This window comes from Cervus elaphus, chromosome 13 (assembly GCF_910594005.1).
Source record: "Cervus elaphus chromosome 13, mCerEla1.1, whole genome shotgun sequence".
Taxonomy (NCBI): domain Eukaryota; kingdom Metazoa; phylum Chordata; class Mammalia; order Artiodactyla; family Cervidae; genus Cervus; species Cervus elaphus.
In genome coordinates, this window is record NC_057827.1 from 66,349,999 (window position 1) to 66,372,857 (window position 22,859).

Consider the following 22,859-nt stretch of genomic DNA (forward strand, 5'->3'; position numbering starts at 1 on the left):
GCCTCTTTTCTCTGACTCGCCCCGGCCTGGAAGCTGGGGGTGGGGTGGGAGACGGGGCCCCTGGCCTGCTATTGCCCTCCTGCTCACAGCTGGAAGTTGCTTTGCCCATGGATGGCCACAGCCTGGGCTCATGCCAGGCCTGTCCAGGGGCATGAGTGTGGCTGGGCTCAGCCTCTGATGGGGGGGCAGGGAGGAGAAGAAGAGGGGTGGTCACTGGGCAGTGAGAACGGATATGGCCCATATCCGGGAGGGGGTTGCCGAGAGGGCTCCGGATGGGGCATCCCAAACCAACCTGGGTGTTGTCCTGAGAGTGGAGCTGGCACTACTCTGGGTGGCATGCCTGGCAGAGAAAACGGTGCAGGCAGAAGCCTGTCAGGGTCTCCCAGCTGCTCGATGAAGCTCATTGTGGACTACGGGGCTGCAGAGAAAAGCTTTAGGGATTCTTGCCCGGAGAATCCCGTGGACAGAGGAGCCTGGCAGGCTCCACAGTGCATGGGGTCACAATGGTCGGATGCGACTTAGCGACTAAACCACAACCACCACCACGCTTTCCAGCCCCCCCTACCTCTGTCCTGAGAGGGGGTGGCGAGGGGCCCAGACCCTGTGGTTCATCTCACCCTGTTGAGCCCCACCTGGAAACCACAATTAACCCTCCATGGGGTGTGGCTTTGTCATAAGAACGTGCACACCTGAACTCATTCAATCCTCAAAACGGCCTTCGTCCTCCCCTTTTACAGATGGGGAAACTGAGGTGCCCAGAGCTTAAATATCTTAGTTGATATATCACCCTGCCAGGGAGGGGGAAGCCAGATTTGAACATGAGCTGCCTAGCCCTAACACCTGTCAGCACCCGAACTGCTGAAGACCCTGGCTATACCCACAGAAAGTCTTAGCTTGGCCCAGGGTCCCCCTGCCCCCTACTGCGGGCTGCCAGCCTCTCCAGGAAATAACTGATGGAGACCCCCGTGGGTCTCCACGGGCAAGCAGGTGGCCCATGGGGACCATCCCAGCCAGACTCCTCACTGGGCTGCTGGGGAAGTGAACCTGGGAGGCAGAGTGTCCAGGCGTTTGTTCAGATGGGGCTGACCTAAGACTAGAGTCCAGGGGAGGCAGGGTGGCCCCCAGGACCCTCAGAGAAGGCAGCACTGTGGCCCTGCCCAGCGAGAGGACAGACCTGTTGGTCCCTCTGGCCTGAAGCCAGGGGATGGGTTGCAGCAGCCTCTGCCTCCTCGTCCAGGGGCTCCTCCGTGCTCTTCCCTGCCCCTCCCCACCTGACTGAGCCCCCCTCTAAGTTCATGGCCCGGAGGACAGGAGCCTACAAGGCGGGGCCTGGGAGGTGGGCCCCTCCCACGGACCTCAGCACCCACAGCCTGGGCCACCATCTGCGGACCCTGGCACCTCCCCCATGTGGTGAGGTGGAGTGGTCCAGCCCCCTGCTAGGCCCTGAGTGACGCTGCTGTTTGTGGAGGTAAGCGAGGGAGGTCTCAGGCCCCATCGCTCCTCTGGGCAGTGCTGGCCTTGGCCGCAAGTCCTCCAGGCAGAGTGCTCCTCCTCCCCAACCTGAAGACCCATCACCACCTCAGGCTCTGAATGAGGCTGAGGCTGAAGCCTGACTCCTGAGGAGGAGGCTCACAGACTCACTGCTGTTTCATTAGTATTAACAAGGACGAGTAGCTGACATTGGCTGAACACTTACTGTGCCAGATGCTGTTAAAGGTTTTACATATTAGTCACTCTTTAATCCTCTTATTAACTCTAGGAGGTGGGTGCTGTGGTCACCTTCCCACCCATTTTACAGATGTGAAAGCTGAGGCCCCGGGGCCTGAGTTACTTGCCCAATGTCACACAGCCAATATTAGAAACCAGGCTTTATAACCCCACCCCCCCCCACCTTGGGCCCTGTCATGCGTAGCTGGGGACACAGCCCCGGGCAGCGGCAGAGTTGGGTGCGGATTCCCCGTCCAGTGCTCCTCTCATCCTGCCGCCAGCCTCAGCAAGTGAAGGGAGCAATCACAAGTGACCCTGTCCCCCAGGGACTTGGCTCCTAACCTCCAAGTCTTCCAAGGTCTCTGGAGACGGAGGCGGGTCTGGGCCAACGCTCCCCCTGCTCCCTAGAGGCCTCTTCCCTCATTCCCTCTAAGCTGGGCTCCAGTCAGCAGCTAGAGTGGTCTCTCAGAACCTGCCCAGAGAGGGCCTGCCTCCGCCCAGCGTCACAGAGCTCAGCCTGGAGCCCTCGGAATGTCCCAGGTGTGGCCCAGAGCCGAAGACTGCATCCTGGGTGTCAGCCTAAGGTAACAACACCCCAGGTTCCTGGTTGGCCTCATTCATTTCCTGTTTACCAGCATCCCTCTGGCGAGCCCCCTCCGGGCAGGGCCCTGGTGACCACCTTTCTCCTCTGATGACAGGACGTGCCCACTGGCCCCGGGTGCCGGACAGCTAGAGTCAGTGGCTGAAGGCCACCCAGATAACGGGGCAATTTCCAGCTCTGCGAGGCATTCCTGTGTTTCCACCTTGCAAATGTTTGGCTTGGAGATGACGCCTGAGATGCTAGAGAGCAGGGTTCCAGCCTTGACTGTGTGACCTTGGGAAGGTCACTTAGCCTCTCTGAATCTCACTGGAAAGCAGAAGTAATCAGCAGGATTGTTGGAAGAAAAAAATGAGATAATCTTCACAAACACGCCCAGGCTGTTCCATGTTGCTTTCTCGATGGAAAGCTCAGTAGTAGGTTGGTGGTGTTCATACCTACTACTTGTCAGCTGCACAAGACAGGGCGGGGAGGGGCATGCCACGTGGAGAGACCAGCGTGAGAATGATCCAGCGGCAAATCCTTAACATGGGGGAAAGACGAGCCCCTTCAGCTCACATGCAGAACCCACATCTTCCTGTGGGAGCATCTGTCCGCTCGTGCCCTGCTGAAAACTCGCCTCAGGGGTGCAGGATCACTTAATCCTCACATTTACTCCATGTGGTACCCCTGACACTTGGAAGGAAAAAATGTTGCCTGCCATTCCAGGTAAACAAGGAATGTTACCCTCCATCAAGCCATCAGCCACTGCAGCCACCCTCTGCGGTGTGCCATGAGGGATTTTCAAGCTGGAGAAAAACTGGACACTGGCCTTAGATAGTTAAGATACGTTTGTTGTCGTTCATTCGCTAAGTTGTGTTCGACTCTTTGCAATCCCATGGGCTGCAGCCTGCCAGGATCCCTGTCCCTCACTATCTCCTAGAGTTTGCCCAAGTTCATGGGCAAGGCTGCTGAAGATGCCTATCTGAGGAATAATTTCAGTGAGCCCAGCCTCTTGTGTGTCCAGCACTAAAATCATTAACTTGAGATGTCTGTTTTTCATGATTAGCAGTCACCTTTTAATGTTCGACTACATGTTTTTTTATTTTAAGCAAAAACTCATGTGTATATTAACATATGATGGTAGTGATGGTTTTTGCCAAGTCATGTCCAACTCCTGTGACCTTGTGGACTGTAGGCCGCCAGGCTCCTCTGTCCATGGGATTTCCCAGGCAAGAATACTGCAGTGGGTAGCCATTTCCTTCTGTAGAGGATCATCTTGACCCAGGGATCAAGTTCACCTCTATATTTACGGGGTTCCCCAGGTGGTGCTAGTGTTAAAGAACCTGCCTGCCAATGCAGGAGACATTATATATTTATATATAGTAGTAGTGCTTAGTCACTCAGTCATGTCTGACTCTTTGTGACCCCATGGACTGTAGCCCACCAGGCTCCTCTGTTCATGAGGATTCTCCAGGCAAGAATACTGGAGTGGGTCGCCATGCCCTCCTCCAGGGGATCTTCCCAACCCAGGGATTGAACCTGGGTCTCCCACACTGCAGGCAGATTCTTTACCATCTGAGCCACCAGGGAATACATGTTTCTCATCCCTTACTTCTTTGGAACAGTTCCTCAGGGCCATCTGAGAGGTTATCTCAGGCTTTAGTCCTCAGTAATGTCCCCAGTTGCACTCATCTCACATGCTAGTAAGGTAATGCTCAAAATTCTCCAAGCCAGGCTTCAGCAATACGTGAACCGAGAACTTCCAGATGTTCAAGCTGGTTTTAGAAGGCAGAGGAACCAGAGATCAAATTGCCAATATCCGCTGGATCATCGAAAAAGCAAGAGAGTTCCAGAAAAACATCTATTTCTGCTTTATTGACTATGCCAAAGCCTTCGACTGTGTGGATCACAATAAACTGTGGAAAATTCTGAAGGAGATGGGAATACCAGATCACCTGACCTGCCTCTTGAGAAACCTGTATGCAGGTCAGGAAGCAACAGTTAGAACTGGACATGGAACAACAGACTGGTTCCAAATAGGAAAAGGAGTACGTCAAGGCTGCATATTGTCACCCTGCTTATTTAACTTACATGCAGAGTACATCATGAGAAACGCTGGGCTGGAAGAAGCACAAGCTGGAATCAAGATTGCTGGGAGAAATATCAATAACCTCAGATAGGCAGATGATACCACCCTTATGGCAGAAAGTGAAGAGGAACTAAAAAGCCTCTTGATGAAAGTGAAAGAGGAGAGTGAAAAAGTTGGCTTAAAGCTTAACATTCAGAAAACTAAGATCATGGCATCTGGTCCCATCACTTCATGGGAAATAGATGGGGAGACAGTGGAAACAGTGTCAGACTTTATTTTTTTGGGCTCCAAAATCACTGCAGATGGTGACTGCAGCCATGAAATTAAAAGATGCTTACTCCTTGGAAGGAAAGTTATGACCAACCTAGATAGCATATTAAAAAGCAGAGACATTACTTTGCCAACAAAGGTCTGTCTGGTCAAGGCTGTGGTTTTTCCAGTGGTCATGTATGGATGTGAAAGTTGGACTGTGAAGAAAGCTGAGCGCCGAAAAATTGATGCTTTTGAACTGTGGTGTTGGAGAAGACTCTTGAGAGTCCCTTGGACTGCAAGGAGATCCAGCCAGTCCATCCTAAAGGAGATCAGTCCTGGGTGTTCATTGGAAGGACTGATGCTAAAGCTGAAACTCCAATAATTTGGCCACCTCATGCGAAGAGTTGACTCATTGGAAAAGACCCTGATGCTGGGAGGGATTGGGGGCAGGAAGAGAAGGGATCGACAGAGGATGAGATGGCTGGATGGCATCACCGACTCGATGGGCATGAGTCTGAGCAAACTCTGGGAGTTTGTGATGGACAGGGAGGACTGGCTTGCTGCGATTCATGGGGTCGCAAAGAGTCGGACACGACTGAGCGACTGAACTGAACTGAACTGAATGTCCCCAAATAAAACATAACTCCCAGCTTTTAGGTTGTACATTTCTCTCACGGTCAGCCATTCCTAACCAGATAATCTCCAGGGTGGCTGTGTAACTGGGTCCCAGTTCAGAGAGGAAGTGAACTTTGAGCCAATTCTTGTTCCCTGGGCTACCACTGGATCTGTGCCCTGCCAGACCACTCAAGTGGAAGCAGCCACTTCAGAGCCATTTCTTCTGCCTGCACCTCCCTCAGTGATTCCTGCTGGGAAACCACTTCCGGTATGGAAGCCACATGGCCAGTGTCGACCACAGCGGATAGCATTTGTCCAGACCTTCCCAGAGAAGGGCCAGGTGGTTGGCGGCGTGCTTCCAGGCAGTGCCCTCTGCTGGGGACTCCCAGGCAAAGGGCCTCCCACCGGAGTCTCAGTGTTTGGTCCCAGCACTCTCTACTGCTCCCAGGAGAGCTGGGAGGATCAGAGGAGATGGTGAAGGGACAGAGCCAGAGGTCACTGGTGTTGGCCGATGCACCCACTTCTCTTCCTTCCTTAGTTGGACAGGCTCGCACTCACAAAGGTACCCTGAGGCTGTTCCATGGCCGCCCTGCACTGTGGCCAGAGCAGGTTAAGATCTGACCCTGGCTTCCCAGGTGGCGCTAGTGGTAAAGAATCTGCCTGCCACTGCAGGAGATGAGAGAGACATGGGTTCAATCCCTGGGTTTCGAAGATCCCTTGGAGAAGGAAATGGCGACCTGCTCCAATATTCTTGTCTGGAAAATTCCATGGACAGGGAAGTCTGGTGGACTATAGTCCAGGGAGTTGAAAAGGGTCACACACAACTGAGCACACACACTGCCCTCAAGGAACAATCCTTTGGTGTCCTACCTTCAGATGGCCCTGACCCTTGGAAGTTTCGCAATCCAGAAGGGTCTGTCTGCGCTCCCTGCCTGCCTTTCCCCTGCCCCACAGGACCGGCCAGTGCGTGCCTGTGGCTGCTTCTCACCACCACACGCCGGCATCTCCCAGCCCTAGGGAGAGGCTGGTGTGGTCTCTGAGCTGGGATAGACGTCCAACTTGCAGTGGGGGTGGGGCTCTCCTCTATGCCTGACCCAGCTCTTAAACCTTGACTGTCTCTGGCACCCTGTATCCCACACACCTTGAACACACCCATGTTCACAATTCACATGAATCATGCCCATGGGGGGGACTGTCCCCGGCTGTACCTGGGAAGGAGGTATACAGGCTTTCTCTATTTTTCCCAAATCTGGCACACGAGTCGGGGGGGGAATGCCCTTTTCTCAGAAACCCAGCAACATCTAAACTCTCTGGACGCCTCCTCCCCGGACTGGAAGATCTTTATCTGGAAGAGAACGGGGGCGGGGGCAGGGGGTTGGCGGGGTGGGGAGGCACACCTGGCCCTTTCCATCTATTTCTTTCATCCTGGGTCGCTCCTAAGTATAAAAATCGGGAGCTAAAAAGCCCCAGATGGAAGAGCTGGGCTCTTCTTGTCATACCTGGATCGGTAAGAAGAAACAGGTTATAAAAGGGAAGGAGGTCTTGGTTATTAGTTCAAAGATACCCTTTGGCCACCCTGGGCACACTTTCCGTTCTCCCGCTTGACCGAGACTTTCCGCACGAAGATTTTCAACCACTCCAACTCTAGCTCCTTCGAACCTGGATCAAGGCCTGGGACATTGCACCCGCGGTCCCCCACTGGGGCTTCCCCTTGGTCTGGGTGGCAGCCTCTGGTCCAGCCGTGTGCTCTTCACTCGCAGACACAGGCCTCCCTGTGTGCCCAGGGTCCTCTTCACCTGCCCCGTGAAGGGGACACCCGTTTTGGAGGTTGGGGCTTCCAGAGAGAGGTCTGGGAACAATCGGCATAATATAGAAATTTGGAGGCTGGGATGGGGTTTCCAGGAAGATTTAGGGAGAAAAGAAGGGGCCTGGGACTGCGCGCGGAAGAAGGCCATTATTCGCCAAGGAGGGCGGACAAGCCAGCAGGATTTAGCGCCGCCGCCAGGGCAGCGGGAGAGGAGGAATTAAGGTTGCCAGGGACAACGCGTTCTGGGCGGAGCTGCTGTTGGGGTGGAGCTTGAGGGGTGTGGGCGGAGCCTTGGGAGGCGGGGAGAGGGCGGAGCTGAGGGGGTCTGGGCCAGAAGCTCAGTTGTGATTGGTGAAGACCACGTGCTCTGGGCGTGGCCTAGGAACTGGGCGGGGTAGTGTTGCTGTTGGGGCGGAGCTTAAGGGTGGGCGGGGCAAATCTGGGGCCGGCCCCCAGAGCTGGAACCGGAGGCGGAGACGTGGTTGGCGGGGACCAAACGCCCTGGGAGGGGTCGGAGCTGGCGGGGGCGGAGCCGAGCGGACGGGGGCGGTGCTGGGTCGCGCCGGGCCTGGGGCCGAGGCGGCGCGCGGCTCTGACAGCTGAGTCGGCTCGCGGCCTCCCGCCCCCTCCATGCCCGGCCCCGACCCCGACCCCGGCCAGGCCGGCCCGGGAGCCATGAGCCCCGGGCTGCTGATGCTGCTTGGCAGCGCCGTCCTGGTCGTCTTCGGCCTCTGCTGCACCTTCGTGCACCGCGCTCGCAGCCGCTACGAGCACATCCCCGGGCCGCCGCGGCCCAGGTGAGCGGGGGGTGTGGGGGCGGGGGCCTGGATGGGGAGCTGGAATGGGGGGGTCGGGGAACCGCGTCCAAGCTGGCATCCGGGATGGGGGTCCAACCTTGCCACTGCGCGCGGCCGCTTGGAAACGGCGGCCAGGAGAGGGGCGCTAACTATTCTTAGTAACAAATTACTCACAGCCGCAGCAGCTGCTCGGCGCCCACCGCGCTCTGCTGGGCCCCGACAACGTGATGGTAGCGACAACCCTGTTAGGTGGGCGCTATTGTTACCCCATCGTTCAGACGAGGAGACTGAGGCGCGCAGAGGCAAAGTCACCTGCCCAAGGTCACACAGTTGGTAAGCCTAGATTTAAACCCAGGTCAGCCTGGCTCTTAAAGTGGGCCCTCTTAACTTTGGGACTTGGATGAGGTCACTCAACCTGGATTGGGATACACTGTACTTTGGTCACATTACCCCCCCTTTTTTTTTTGTCTCCCCTATTTCTGTCCTGGTATCTCCTTTTTGTCTTCTCCTTAGCAGTTCCATTCCATCCTCGGCTCTCACCCCCATTCACGTTCCCTCCCCACTCCCCACCAGAAGCTTACCTTTCAGAAGCTTAAATCAAACGGGTTGTTTCTTTGCTCCAGAAGCTTCCCATCACTTTAGAACTAAATCTAAATCAAGTCCATTCTGTGGCCAGCAAGGCCCCTGCTGAGCTCTCAGAACCTGCTCTCCACTGCTCTCTCCCCTTGCTTGCTCACTGCTGTCCCCAGTCTTTCTGCACCCACCCACCCCAGCTGCATCCCTCCTCCAGGGTCCTCCTGTTCCCCCAAGCCCACCTCCTAGCTCCAGACTACTCAATGGGGCCCTCAACCCCGAACTTACCTCCTTTTCACCTGTTGACTATTCACCTGTTGACTGTCTGTCTCCCCCTTTAGAATGTGAGCCCCAGGAGGGCAGGGATCCTGTGTGTTCACATGTGTATCCCCAGTGCCTGGCACTTTGTGGATGCTCAATAAATATTTGTTGACTGAATGAATAAACCATGGTATTAGAACACCCTTTGGAAAACCTCTGGACATCAACATTCTGGAAGGCACCCACCTCCAGTGCAAAGCGGATGCCCTGCCATGAGAAGCCTGAGTCCCTGTTTGGGGGGGTTCAGGAAAGATCTCTGTGACTGCGGACCCAGGGAGGCAGCTGTTCTCCCTGGCGCCTCTGTCCTCCCAGGTGCCCTCTCCCAGCCTTTTCCCTTACTTCACAGCTGTGTTTTCCCCTCCTTCTAGACAATTCTTCCCCAGCCTTCTAGGCTTGGCTTAAATGCCAACTGTTCAGGGAGGCCCTACCTATTCCCACAGCCAAATACATTATGATCATTTTATAAAGTCACCCAAATGGTGGCAACCTCTTGTTAAGTGTCTGTCTCTCCCATGGGCCTGTGTCTGTCTTGTTCTCTGCTGTGTCCCTGACACCTCACTCAGTAGCACCTGGTCCATGCACAGTAGACCCTGGATAAACTCTGATTCAAGATGGATGGTAAAAGTCTCTTGCCAGTTTGGTTAGGTACACTGTCACCCTTTCAGGTTTTCAAATCAGCCATCAACAGCTTGGAACTGTGAATTTTGCACTCATTCAGATAGGCCTCCTCCTGGCTTGACCTTCTTATAAACCTAAGTGCTTCAAACACTGCAGGCCTGGGCCAGTGTCTGTGTCTTGAGAAGACAGAACTTAAATCAAGCCCCTTTCTGCTACTCTCCCCCCATCAATTTTTTGAAATTGCTATTTTAAAAAATAAAATTAGGTATGCTGTAACATGTACCCCTTTAAAGTGTACAATTCAGTGCTTCTTAGTATAGTGACAGAGTTATGCAACCACCACTGCTAGCTCCAGAACATTTTCATCATCACCGAAAGAAACCCCATACCCGTTAGCTGTCACTCCTCATCCCCCCAAACTCCCTGACAACCACTAATTTGCCTTCTGTCTCCATAGATTTGCCTGTTTTGGACATTTCATATAAATGAACTCGTACAATATGTGACCTTTGTGTCTGGCTTCTTTAGCTTAGCAGAATGTTTTCCAGGGTCATCCACGTAGTAACATGTGTCCGTGTTTCTTTCCCCTTTATGCCTGGATTCTCCCTGAGATCTTACACTGCAGAATTGACATGTGACCTACAGGGATGCAGGTGGCTGGGTGGAGGAGTGGGAGGAGGCTGAATATAATGTGGGTTGGGGTCTTTATTCTAATGAGGTCAACTGAACAGTGCATGTGCAAAAGGTTTTGGATTAAAAATAGGTTGCTGGTCAAATACAAAGCTGCACTAAAGGAAAGTTCTGGAACTTCTTTTTAGTACAAATCAGATGCTTTGGCATTGAAAGTTTGGGTCCCTAAGCCATGACTGGCAACATCACGGTTGACAAGAAATCTGTGTGTATTGAGTTTCCAGTAGTGGCATTCGCCCCTTGTGCTTTGGGGCTCTGCCAGCTTGCAGGCAGGGAACCCTCTTCCCTGCAAGAGGCAGCTGCTGTGTTCTCCCAGCCCGACTCCTCATCCTCTTTATTCTGCAGGAGTCACCAGGATGCCCCCTCCTCCACGATGCCCTCCCTGATTGCCCCACTTCTGTGCGCTCATTACAAACAACATCCTACTGCAACAATCCATGTGACATCTGAAAACACAGACCTCATGTTCAGATCCCACAGAGACACTGTAGCTTCTGTATTGTCACTGCTCTGAACTTCCTTATCAGCCCTGCATCCTCCCCACCCCCCAGCCCCCGAGTGTGGGATGAATGTAAACTTGACAATGAAAAGTCTCTCTCTCAGTTTTTATTTTGTAATAATTTTTTTTTCAAAACTCCTGGGCAGCATTGGTTCTCTCTGCCCTGTCCTCCTTGCCAAGGTGCCAGGCGTGGGGGCGGTCTGACAGTTGCTGGAGGGTTCCCGGCAATGGTGGAGACCCATGGCTGGCTCTGTTGGGGGGTGCATCCAGTGGACTTGGGGTGCCCAGCTGAGCACTCACCCCACCCCCATCCCTCTGGCAGGAGGCAAATTCATGGCCCCTCACCCTCACTTCCAGTGGGTGGCCCACCCCTGGACCATTTCGTGGGCTCCCTGCACCCCTCTGGGTGGCCTCACAGTGGGCCCTCCAGATAACTTCTGCTTCAGTAACTGTCCCACACTTTTCTCTGCCCACTGGAAACCTCAGATTCCCACGGTGCCCATCGCGGGATTATCAGAAACTAGGCTTGTTGGGCACCAGGCGGTGGGGGTGGGGGGTGCCTTTTTGCCCGCCCCTCCCTCCCTCTCTGGGCTGCTCTGCCATATGCCGTCTGCTACCAGAGGCACACAGAGGTGTGTGCCCACCTCTGCTACAGAGGTGGGCTTCTGTCTGCCCGTCCCCGTGCCAGGCGTCTCCCAGCCGCTCTTTCCTTCCTCCTCACCTGCTTGTTTCTAACGCCCGGTCTTAGCGCTCCGTCTTCGCCTCCCCAGCGCCCCCTGTAGGAACAAGGAGGAACGGGCCTTAGACGCCTTCCTTGCCTGGCCGTGGGCACCCCAAGCCACTCCATGCCTTTTACCTTCTTGAGGTGTCGCTCATCTTCCCGCCCAGGTGGCTCTGGACCCTGTTGCTTAGGATAGAGACTCTCAGACAGGTCTGGGGAGGTGAGGAGGGTCTAGACTCTGTTCTCACTCACTGTTTGGGGGGACTCAAAGATGAAAACATTCTCCCCAACATGCCACTTTGGGGAGTGTCCAGGGATGCTGGATTATTCTGGAAATGAAGCCAGTCGTGTGTGATGTCCACAGTCCATCTTGCTGCAGGTGGCATGGTGTAAGTTCAAAGCCACTCACCTCGAGTGGGTTTGGCGGCCCGCTGAACTCCCTTCCGCTCAGCCACTCGCACCGAGTCCTCAGCCCCTCATCTCCCTCCTCCAGCCAACACACACTTAGCCTTTATTCTCGCCTCCTAGTTTCTTGAGCAAATGAGCAGCCTGACCAAACTTCCTTCCAGGGTTCTGCCATCACAGCGGCCTCCTGCCCTGCACCCCCTTCGCTGGGACCCCGATGCTCCTGGCCAAGGGCGCCCTCCACCTCCACCGCTCAGCGACCGCTGCATTGCCCCCCCTCTCATCTCTCATCCCTCTTCCTTCTCTTCTGCATCGTTCCTATTTTTATATAATAGGCTATAAAACAAACTTCTTCCCCCTCATTCCCTCTAGCTGCCGCCCCCTCCCCAGATCCTGGCTTTGCACCCCCGCAGCAACACCCCCAACAAGGCCTGCCTGTTTAGGGTCCCCCGTTCACCCCTCCCCTTCTCGAATCCCCCACCCCATGGGCTCTGACCCCCACCTCTCCACCCAGTGGGTTCTGGTCAAGGCCCCAGTGACCTCCGTGGAGCTAGGCAGCTCGGTCAGTGCTCGGGGCCCATCTTGCCTGGCCCCTCAGCAGCCCGGGACGGGGCCAGTCCCTTCCTACCTCTTGGATCTTGTCTTCACAGGTTTCCCCTCTCTGTCACTGGCCTCCCCACTTGGCAACTCCTGCCCAGTCTCCCTGGATCATTGTCCCCTTCCTACCTGTCCCCCCAACAGCGGCTCACTCTTGGGGCCTCTTCTCTGCACCCACGGCTTGTGGTCTACCTGTCTGGAAGCCCCACTTCTTTGCTGAGGACTCACACTGACAGCTCTAGCCAGGAGCCCTTCACTCAACTGCAGCCTCAGGGGACTGCCTGCCTGCATCCCTTCCACGTGAGACAGGCAGCGCACACCCAGCAGCTCCAAGGCTGGCTCCCAGTCTCATCCGCTTGTCTCAGGCTGGCTGCCAGATGCCCATCCTGAGACGAGAACTGACATGTAAGCAGTTTGGGGAAGGTGATCCTGGTGGGGTTGGACAGAGAAGGTCAGTTCAGTTCAGTTCAGTCACTCAGTCGTGTCCGACTCTTTGCGACCCCATGAACCGCAGCATGCCAGGCCTCCCTGTCCATCACCATCTCCCGGAGTCCACCCAAACCTGTGTCCATCGAGTTGGTGATGCCATCCAGCCATCTCATCCTCTGTCGTCCCCTTCTTCTCCTGCACTCAGTCTTTCCCAGCATCAGGGTCTTTTCCAATGAGTCAACTCTTCGCATGAGGTGGCCAAAGTACTGGAGTTTCAGCTTCAACATCAGTCCTTCCCAGAACACCCAGGACTGATCTCCTTTAGGATGGACTGGTTGGATCTCCTTGCAGTCCAAGGGACTCTCAAGAGTCTTCTCCAACACCACAGCTCAAAAGCATCAATTCTTCAGTGATCAGCTTTCTTCACAGTCCAACTTTCACATCCATACATGACCACTGGAAAAACCATAGCCTTGACTAGACAGACCTTTGTCGGCAAAGTAACGTTTCTGCTTTTTAATATGCTGTCTAGGTTGGTCATAACTTTTCTGAGGTCAGGTCAGAAGCCTAATAAAGCAAGTTACCTCTGGGTGCAACTGAGATGCAACCCCCCTGGGGAACTCTGGGACCCGATGGTCCCTGCCTGGAGGTGGAGGGAGAGGGGGTCACTGATGGAGGGCTGGTTTAGGGGCTGTTGGGCTGGGGTTTCCAGCCTGCCCCTCCCGCAGGCAGAGCCAAGAGAGCACAGAGTAGGGTCTCGGATGCTGGCCTTCTGAAGCCCCCACCTGCAAAGACAAGGGCAGGGGGCAGGCATGCAGTGTTTGCTGCCACCAGCAGGCCCCACCCCCCAGTCCTCCTCACCTTGGTGAATGGCAGCTCTAGCCAGCCTCCCAGTGGCGCAGGGCAAAAGCCCCAGGGTCATCCCTGACCCCTCTCTCATGCCCCATGTCCAGTCCATCAGCAGGTCCCCTTGGCTCCACACACCTTCATGCATTCAGCGTCTGACGTCTCATCTCCACTTACAGCCCCTCACTGCTGCCCCTGCGTCCACCTCTGCCTGCCCTGTTTACTCTCCGCCTTGTAGCAGTGAGGACGGTTCATTTAAAACCCAAGCCGGATCCCGTCTCTGGTTCTGCTCAAAACCCTCCCGTGGCCTCCACCTCAACAAGGTCAAAGCAAAAGTTTGGATAACAGTCCACAGGGCCGCACATGATCTGAACCCCATCCTTGGCGAGCCCATCGCGTACCACTTTCCCTCAAGCACTCTGCTGCAGCCACACTACCTCCTCGCTGTTCCTTGTGCTCACCAAGCATGCTGCTACCTCAGGGCCTTTGCACCTGCTATTCCCTTTGCCTGACATGCTCTTCCCCCAGATACCTGTGTGGCTGAGTTCCTCACTCCTTGCAGCTCACATGTCACCTTCTTAAAGTGATGTCACCTGTTTGAAGTAACCCTTCTACCTCCATCCCCAGCTCTCTTTATTTCCCCCAACTCTGATTTTTCTCCCAGCTGACTTCCTGTTTACGTACTTATTTGTTTATTCATTCTGTCTCCCCCACCAGGAGAATGTGAGTTCCATGACCCAGAAAACCCCAATTGCAGTTTTATCGTCACCCATTCTGGAAGCTATAGTAAGTGAGCTTGACGGGAATAAAGTTAAACAGGAAACAGGAAGTCACCGGTACCTTGAAATGTGCCTAAAGCGACACCAAACAGGCCTGTTTACAATCTGGTTATCACACTGCTGAGTTAGCATGCCCAAAATATGCCCTGGTGAGAAGGGCTGTGGGGCACCCGGGTACCAGCCACATACCTGGGGCCAGGTGACTTCCTTTTCCCATGTTCAGTTGCCCTGCCTATTAACTGGGTCAGTAATAGACCTGCTTCTAGGAGGTGTGAGGAGTTCAGATGGGGTCAGGCTCAGCATGGTGCCCGGCATTTAATAAATGCTCAGTGGATGTCTCAGGTTATTTCCCACCGTGATTCACTTGCTCAGTCGTGTCCGACTGTTTGCGACCCCGTGGACAACAGCATGCCAGGCTTCTCTGTCCTTCACTATCTCCCAGAGTTTGCTCAGATTCATGTCCATTGAGTCAGTGATGCTACCCAACCATCTCATCCCCTGCTGCCTTCTCTTTTTACCTTCAGTCTTTCCCAGCATCAGGGTCTTATCCAATGAGTTGGCTCTTTGCATCAGGTGGCCAAAGTATTATTCCTCATGCCAGCCCCCAACTGCTGCACCAGGGAGATGGTTTTATTCTTCTCCATCTTTCTAAGAAAACTTCTGGAGCCAGTCAGACTGGGATTCGCATCCTGCCTGGTGACCCTGAGCCAGGGCTGTACCTCTCCGTGCCTCAGTCCTCGCATCTGTGAAATGGGTCTGATAACACCGCCTCCACAAGGTCCTGTGGGGAAGGGAGCACTCTTTGAAGGTGACTTCCAGAGACCTTAATGTTTCCCATTTCTTCTAGTTTCCTTCTAGGACACCTCCCCTACTTTTGGAAAAAGGATGAGGTTTGTGGCCGCGTGCTCCAAGATGTGTTTTTGGATTGGTGGGTCCTAACTTGGTATTTGTTGCTCCTACCCCAGCCCCCACCCCTCGTGGGCCAGCTCCCCCAAACCCCCAGTCCAGCACACACTCCCCTCCCCGGCCCAGGCCATTCTCACCCCCCACAGTTCCTCTTCTAGGTAGAGAGGCATACAAGGCTGGTTCGGAAGGCAAGCTTCAGGACTTCGCTGGTGGTCCAGTGGTTAAGATTCTGTGCTTCCAACCAAGGGGGCATGGGTTCAATCCCTAGTTGGGGAACTAAAATCCATATGCTATGTGGTATGGCCAAAAAAATGAAGAAGAAGACAAAGAAGGTAAGTTCTGCCTTTAGCCAATTGCTTGGCTTTAGACCAGCCATAAGAAGCTCTCTGAGCCTCAGTTTCTTCATCTGTAAATTGGGTGGGTATGCGACTATGTAATAGTCATTGGTGTTTGGGGTGGGATTTTACATTTCTCAAAGCCATCATATTGCTTGATTACCAGCACAACCTTTTGGGGCAAAGGAGAAGAGTAGAAACCCTGTTTTCATGGATGTGGAAACAGAGGCCAGAGGGGACGCAATTCAGCAGAGTCGGCACCAAGGCAGAACCTAGGCTCCAGACCCCTGTTGAGTGCCCCCCATGCCTGGGATGGGACGCCCTGTTTCCCCAGCTGAGCTTGACTTGATCTGATGATATTCACACCTGTGGTAGCTGACAGCCTCCTTCGCATCACTTTGGATTCCAGGGCTAAGAAGTATGGGCCCGTCGTGCGGGTCAATGTCTTCCACAAAACCTCGGTCATCGTCACAAGCCCCGAGTCGGTCAAGGTAGGAAGCAGCGTGATTTCGAAGGAGAGCCTTCCCCTTCCCTGGTTGGATGCATGAAACGCTACCCCAGGGACTGTGGGAGCAATGTTCCAGAATCACATGAATTTGGGCTGGTTTCCCAAGGATCCCAAAGGGAACAGCATCTTCCTTTCTAACCACCCACCTGTTGTTGGTAGAGGTGGGAGGGGGGCTCCTAAAAGCAGAGCTGTTTCATGTGGACAGTGAGTTGTTAGACTTTTCTGGGTTGGGAACTGGTACACATACGTTTAGTTAGTCCACCTCTCTTAGCAGTTCCTTCCTCTGCAAGGTGGGGCTATAACCCCTCTCTTTTAAGGCTCTGATGAGAATGAAATGTTGATCCATTTATTTGACAAATAAAGGAATAAATAAAGGGTCAAAATTTGCTTCAGCATGCACTTCTGTGTACTTTACAATTATAAACCCACTTAATCGGTAGGGACTCTTTCTGGTCCTCATCTTGGAAGTGAGGAAACAAAAACAGGAAGCGTTAGTTGGCCTGTAGTATGTGCAGGACCACGTCTGCCTCGTTGGTACTAAGAATGGCCATCAGATAGTCTACTTGGAAGTTGGCAGGACCCGGCTCTGCCGCCAACTGGCTGTGGAACCTCGGACAATTTACTTAATCATTCTGGGCCATCGTTTCCTTTTCTATCAAACAGGGATGATGCCGCTCTTGCAGACGGTTGTAAGAATGGAGCTGAAATGATGTATGTGAGCTGTCCAGCCCATGCTTGGCACACAGCAAGTGCTCAGTAAATGATGGGGCTGTTAGTCTCCCAGCGGGTACCAAGCTGACTTGTGGGTGTGGTACGCTGCTTGGAGAGTGGCTGTGGTGATTAAGAGGGATAAAATATAATTCTGTGTCTAGATCATGAGACAAGCTGAATGACCATGATGTCTCTAACAGAATGTTAAAAGTCATTTTATTTTTTATTTAAAAAAAAAAAAAACCTCATTGCAAATTCAGACAGAGTTTAAGACTTTTTAAAGCATGCTACCAAAAACCATACACAAGACCTTCATGATGTTCAATGAGAAAAGAAATTGAAAGATATATATTAGTATGATGAATTACATTGACTAGTATTCAAGAGTTAAACCAGCCTTGCATTCCTGGGCATGATACAATTTGTTCCTGGTTACATGGATACAATTTACACATCTTTTGTTAAGAACTTTTGTTTCTATATTTATTCTCTTCTTGATCCCTGACTTTGGAATCAGGTTGATAGGCCTCATAAGATGAGTTGGGGAATGTTTGCTCTCCTGTTTTTTGAAAGAGTTTATATAGGAGTAGTGTTATTTCTTCCTTGAATGTTTGCTAGAACTTACCAGTGAAGCCATCTAGGCTTGTCATTTTGTTTAAGGGAAGCGTTTTCTGTTTTCTTTAAATTATACAATCAATTTTTAAGATTGATATATGGCCATTCGGATTTTTTACGTTTTCTTGAGTTTTGTGTCCTTCAAGGAACTTGCCTAGTTCTTCTAAATTGTTGAAATTACTGGTATAAAGTTGTCTGCCATATTTATTTATTATCTTTATCATGTATAGTAGCTCTGTGGTATTGTTCTCTTTTGTTCCTGAGAATAGCAATTTCAGTTTTATCTTCTTGAACAGACTAGCAAGAGGTTGTTTTTCTTTTTTCCAATCATGTTAGTTTTATTCCTTTAAAGAGTGCTGGACTTTGTCAAATTGCCTGAATTCAAATCCTGTGTCTGTGACCACAAATTACCATGTCTGTGAGCTTGGGCCAGTTTTTCATCTAGATGTAAGAAGAGCATAGAATGCCCCCACATCTGAGGGATGATTGGGCATTAAATGAACAGCAGCAGGGTGCTGTTGTGTTCTGGCACTTATGGAACACCCGCTATGTGCCAGGTTCTCCATGCTTTCCATGTAGAACTAATTCACTCTCACAGCAACCCTGCCAGGCAGGCGCTCTCCTGATTCCCATCTTATAAAATAAGGAAACAGGGGCAGAGGAGGTGAGTAATTCACCTAGGGTCATAGAGTTAGCAAGCGGTAGAGGAACGATATTTGAGCCCAGATTCAAATTTAAGCCAGCAGTCCACAGCCTGAGCTGTCAAACCCTGGGCGGTGCTGCCTCAAGAGCTGTTTGCTAACGTTACTGTTGCTACCATCCTGCTCTTGGTGAGGAAGTGGACCCTTCTTCCAGGAAGCCTTCCTTGACTTCCATGTTTGGGTTGGCACAAACACCGAATCTTTGCTGAGAGCCTCTCCTGTGTCCTAGAAGCCCTCCCACCAGGCTTTCCCCCTTCCCTATTCTGGTTTCAGAGCAGCCCATGCCTTTTCTTGTTTTAGCCACTGTGCAGGGTGGTGTGGTTTGAGCTCCTGGGTGTGGGCTTCTGAGCATGGGCATTGGAGTGAGGAAGCCCCCTCCCTGACATCATTCCCCAGCTGTGTGACCACAGGAAAAAAAAATCCCTTCACCCCTCTGTGCCCCACTTTCCTCATCCCGGAAAGACAGGACTTCTAGAGGAAGTAGGTGGGATCACACATTCGGGTGTTCCCACTCAGCTCAGGGTGACTTTTTGGAGGTGTGTTTCACAAGAGCCCAGAAAACTGCTGAGTCCTCTGCAGCCTCTCACGGGGGCACAAACTCATGTTGCTTTTTTGGGGGGGTGTTTAGAAGTTCCTGATGTCAACCAAGTACAACAAGGACTCCAAGATGTACCACGCGATCCAGACTGTGTTTGGTGAGAGGTAGGATTTGAGGGGGCGTCTGGGGGGGAGTCTCCGAGAGCCTCTGGCTGCAAGTGGAGGGCCCATGGGGTCCAGAATGTTGGATGTGGCATTCAGTCCCAATACCCCGGCCACCTGACACACAACAGGGGCCATCCGTGGTGGCCACTGCTCTTGACGTCAGCACCTTCCCTGTCCTCCTGTCCCCTCCAGGTGGCGGGTGGGAATGTGGGGGGTCATGAGGTTGGGACACGTGGTCGCCCCGTTTCTTATGAATTTGTTATGGTAAAATTCACATCACATGAAGTCTACCTTCTTAACCACACTGGGTTTGGTACACTCTCCATGTGCGTGATTGTCACCACTGTCTGGCTCCAGCACATTCTCATTACCATGAATGAAAGGTGAGCTGACCCCGTCAGGCGGTCGGTTCTCATTTCTTCACCCCGTTTCTCCCATCAAGCGTCTGTCTCTCTTGCAGGCTGTTTGGCCAAGGCTTGGTATCCGAATGTGACTATGAGCGCTGGCACAAACAGCGGAGGGTCATGGACCTGGCCTTCAGCCGGAGGTGAGTGTAGCCGCAGATGGGCCCCAGTGGTGTCATGGCTGGTTGCTCAGAGGTGGTGCTGGGCTCCCAGCCTGGGTGGGCTTGGAAAAGGTGCGTCTTCATTTGAAGGGGCCTCACTTGGGGCTGAAGGGAGAGAAGAAGGATGCGGCATTACTGATAGAGAGACAGAAAGGCAGGCAGGCCGGCCTGGGCTTGGTGGGGGCGGGAGGGAGTCGAGAGGCCCCCACGTGGTTTGTGAGCATCAGGAGCTGAATGACCTCAATGCCTGGAGGTGTGGGGGTCCCTGCCCACCAGCCGCTTCCCTGGTTCAGATCTCATCTCTCCTCATCTGGACTTCTTCATTCATTGTTGTTTTCATTTGAGGGTAATTTTTCTTTTTACTTTTACTTTCTATTTTAAAAATCTTTTATTGGCATATATTTGATTGACATTGTGTTAGTTTCAGATGCACGGCAAAGTAGATCAGTTATACATATACACGTATCCACTCTTTTTTAGATTATTTTCCCATATAGGCTGTTACAGAGTATTGAGTAATCCGCAATCCATATTCAAATTTTGTCATTTGTGTAATGACAGCTATTTTTCCTTGTCTAAGATCTAGTCCAGGTTCATGTGTTATGTTTAGTTACCATATCTCTTTAGCCTCCTTTGTTCTAGAACAGTTGTTAGTCTTTCTTTGAATTTCTTGACCTTAAGATTACTGGTCAATTTTGTAGAACTTCCTTCAACTTTGTCTGCTATTTCTTGCTCCATAACTCTCAGGTTGTGCCTTTTTTGGCAGGAATGGCCCAGGAGTGATGTGTCCTCCTCAGGGTTTCATATCGGGAAGCTTGTAGTGATTTGTCCCTTTGTTGAAGATGTTAACTGCTCCCTTGCTTAAGAGGGTGTCCTCCAAGCTTCTGCACTATGAAGTTACTATTTAGTATATAATCTGTGCGACGACCACATAAACCTTTTCACTTCGAGTTTTATCACAGCGTCCTCCTTGGCTTCGCAGCCTCCTGTCTCCCTCCTCCGAGGCATCCACCTCACCACCCTGGGGAGATCCTGCTGACTCAGATCTAACCATACCTCTCCCCTGTCCTGAAGCCTTCAGTGGCTCCTTATGATCTGAAAGATGAAGGTCAGACCTCACCCCCCTCAATCTGCTCCCGAGACCCCCGCCCACCTTTGGACCCTCTCTCCTCCAGCTTTCTGGAACTGCTGGGTTCTCCCTGGCATCTCTGCCTTTGTTGCTGCCATCCCCCCGCCTTCTCTGTCACCCCAGGAATTCCTGTGCCTCCTTTGATCCCCAGCTAAGATGTCACTGCTTTGGGGAAGTGTTTCCTGACCTCCTAAGACTGAGGTCATGTCTCCGTCAGGCTCCTATCACATCCGCGGCAATGCCTCTCTTTCAGTCTGCCTCCCTCGCTAGATGTCAGGTCCTTAAAGGCAGAAGGCGCACATTGTCACTGGACCCTTGCACCCAGTCTGACACCTGGCCCTTCACAAGCCCTCCAGGAACGTCCATAAAGTGAATGAGTGCATGGAATGGTGCTGGCTTTACTGGAAAATTGGCAGGAATGATAAAAGGAATAGACTTAGGAGGAGGCATTTATTGAACAGATGCCTGTGCTGAGCACCAGGGTTATGAAGGCCAGCCAAGGTGACATAGTCCTGCCCGCAGGAAGCTTTGAGGTCATTGGAGGACAGGGACTCTAATCATATGACCACTTACAGTGCTCATGACATCATTGTCTTGGTGGACTCTCTCTAGCACACTGAACCTCACCTTTGAACTGCACTTTGCATTTTATTAAGTGCTTTCACAGAGATTTTTATTTAAAATGTTTAAAATTGTGGTAAGATACACATAACATCACATGTACCATCTTGTCCATTTTTAGATGTACGGTTCAGTGGTATTAAGTATATTCATGTTGTAGTGCAACCATCTCCACTATTTTTATTTTTTATTTTCATAATAAAGTAGTTGTCTAAGTTACATTTTATTGGAACTGCAAAATTCACAGAGTTGTATGAAAGAAAAGTTGGGTGATTCCTGTGTTTATGAAAGTGTCAGTTACCCTTGGTGAATCTGGATTCACTACTGGGAGTAAAAAGCAGGAACCACTGGAGTTTCATCTCCAGCAATTGTACGCAGAGAATACCATTACATACCTTTGATAAAACTGTGAGAGTAAACTGCCCGTTTCTGCTTTTCCAGGTATTAATTTTGCTGAAAGGCCTTGGTCCCAGTCATTCCATCATAAACAAGGGGTTGGGGCTTTACTGGACGGCTAACATTCCAGTCAGATATTTTGTACGTGCAGTAGCTGTTAGGGGTTCAATACTGGTGTGACAACCATCCCAGGAGACCCAAATGAGTCAATTAGAATGTGACTTTTTTTTTTCAAGAAAAAGACAACTACGAGGAACCTTGCAGATTAATATATACTTGCAAACCACGTAAGTGTTGTGAGAAAAAAATCAAGATTACTTTGGGGGCACATATTGAGGGCTTCCCTGATGGCTCAGTCAGTAAAGAATCCACCTGCAATGCAGGAGACCTGGATTCGATCCCTGGGTTGAAAAGACTCCCTGGAAAAGGGAATGGTAGCCCACTCCAGTATTCTTGCCTGGGAAATCCTATGGACAGAGGAGCCTGGGGGGCTACAGCCCATGGGGTCACAAAGAGTCGGACACGACTGAGTGACTAAACCACCGCCCCCACCATCCAGCTTAGGAGACATTTTCCCGAGGATGTGGCATTTGGGTGTCCATCTGGAGAGAAGCCAGATGTTAAGGTGCTAGTGGAGTGTAGGGGTTGAGGATGGGAGGGGAGAGAGCTCAGGCAGAAGGGACAGCATGTGCAAAGGCCCTGAGACAGGAAGGCACACTGTGCTTTGGAGGAGATGAAAGGCCATTGTAATAGGAAAGCAGTGCAGCAGGTGGGAATGAGCAAGAGCAGACAGCCTCCTGGGCCCAGGTGAGGGATTTCCCCTCCCTCCTGAGAGCAGCAGGATGCTTCGGAGGATTTTAGGTGGGCAAGGATGAGATCAGAGTGGTGCTTTCAGTAAAGTCCTGGACCACAGAGAATAAGATATGCAGCCAGCATGGGACGGGGGCAGTAGTGACCACAAGGATGCCAGGACCTGTGCTAGAGTTGGAAACCAGAATAGAGCTGGCTGATTGGAAATGAAGAATGAATAGTGTTTCCCAACTAAAAAAGTCACTTTTTTTCCCCTCTCTTCCACAATTTTCTCTTTTTACTGGTTTTAAAAACCTCTTATTTGGAAATAATTTCAAATTTCTAGATAAGTTTCAAGAATAAGAATAGGAGAGAAAACATTCTTATGCCCTCTACCCAGATTGCTAACATTAGAAATTACTTTTAATTTCAAAAGCAGCACTTTCTCTTTGTAAAAATTCAGAAATGTGTAATATACAAAGGAGCAATCTCCCCTCTTTCCAATCCCTCAGGGATACCACTTTTGTGAGTTTGGAGAACATCTTCCCATACCTCT

The 22,859-nt window shown here is 51.9% G+C and overlaps 1 protein-coding gene across 1 annotated transcript in view; it reads left to right on the top strand.

Moving 5' to 3' along the window:
- The first annotated feature begins 7,477 nt into the window (after window positions 1-7,477).
- Window positions 7,478-22,859, top strand: part of LOC122706905 (cholesterol 24-hydroxylase) — a 28,648-nt gene continuing 13,266 nt past the window's right edge. Inside the window, exons 1-5 of the mRNA XM_043922452.1 lie at window positions 7,478-7,847; window positions 15,173-15,253; window positions 15,976-16,057; window positions 18,730-18,803; window positions 19,264-19,350. Of these exons, the coding sequence (XP_043778387.1) occupies window positions 7,681-7,847; window positions 15,173-15,253; window positions 15,976-16,057; window positions 18,730-18,803; window positions 19,264-19,350 (491 nt within the window). The 5' untranslated portion in view covers window positions 7,478-7,680. The remainder of the gene's footprint in view (window positions 7,848-15,172; window positions 15,254-15,975; window positions 16,058-18,729; window positions 18,804-19,263; window positions 19,351-22,859) is intronic.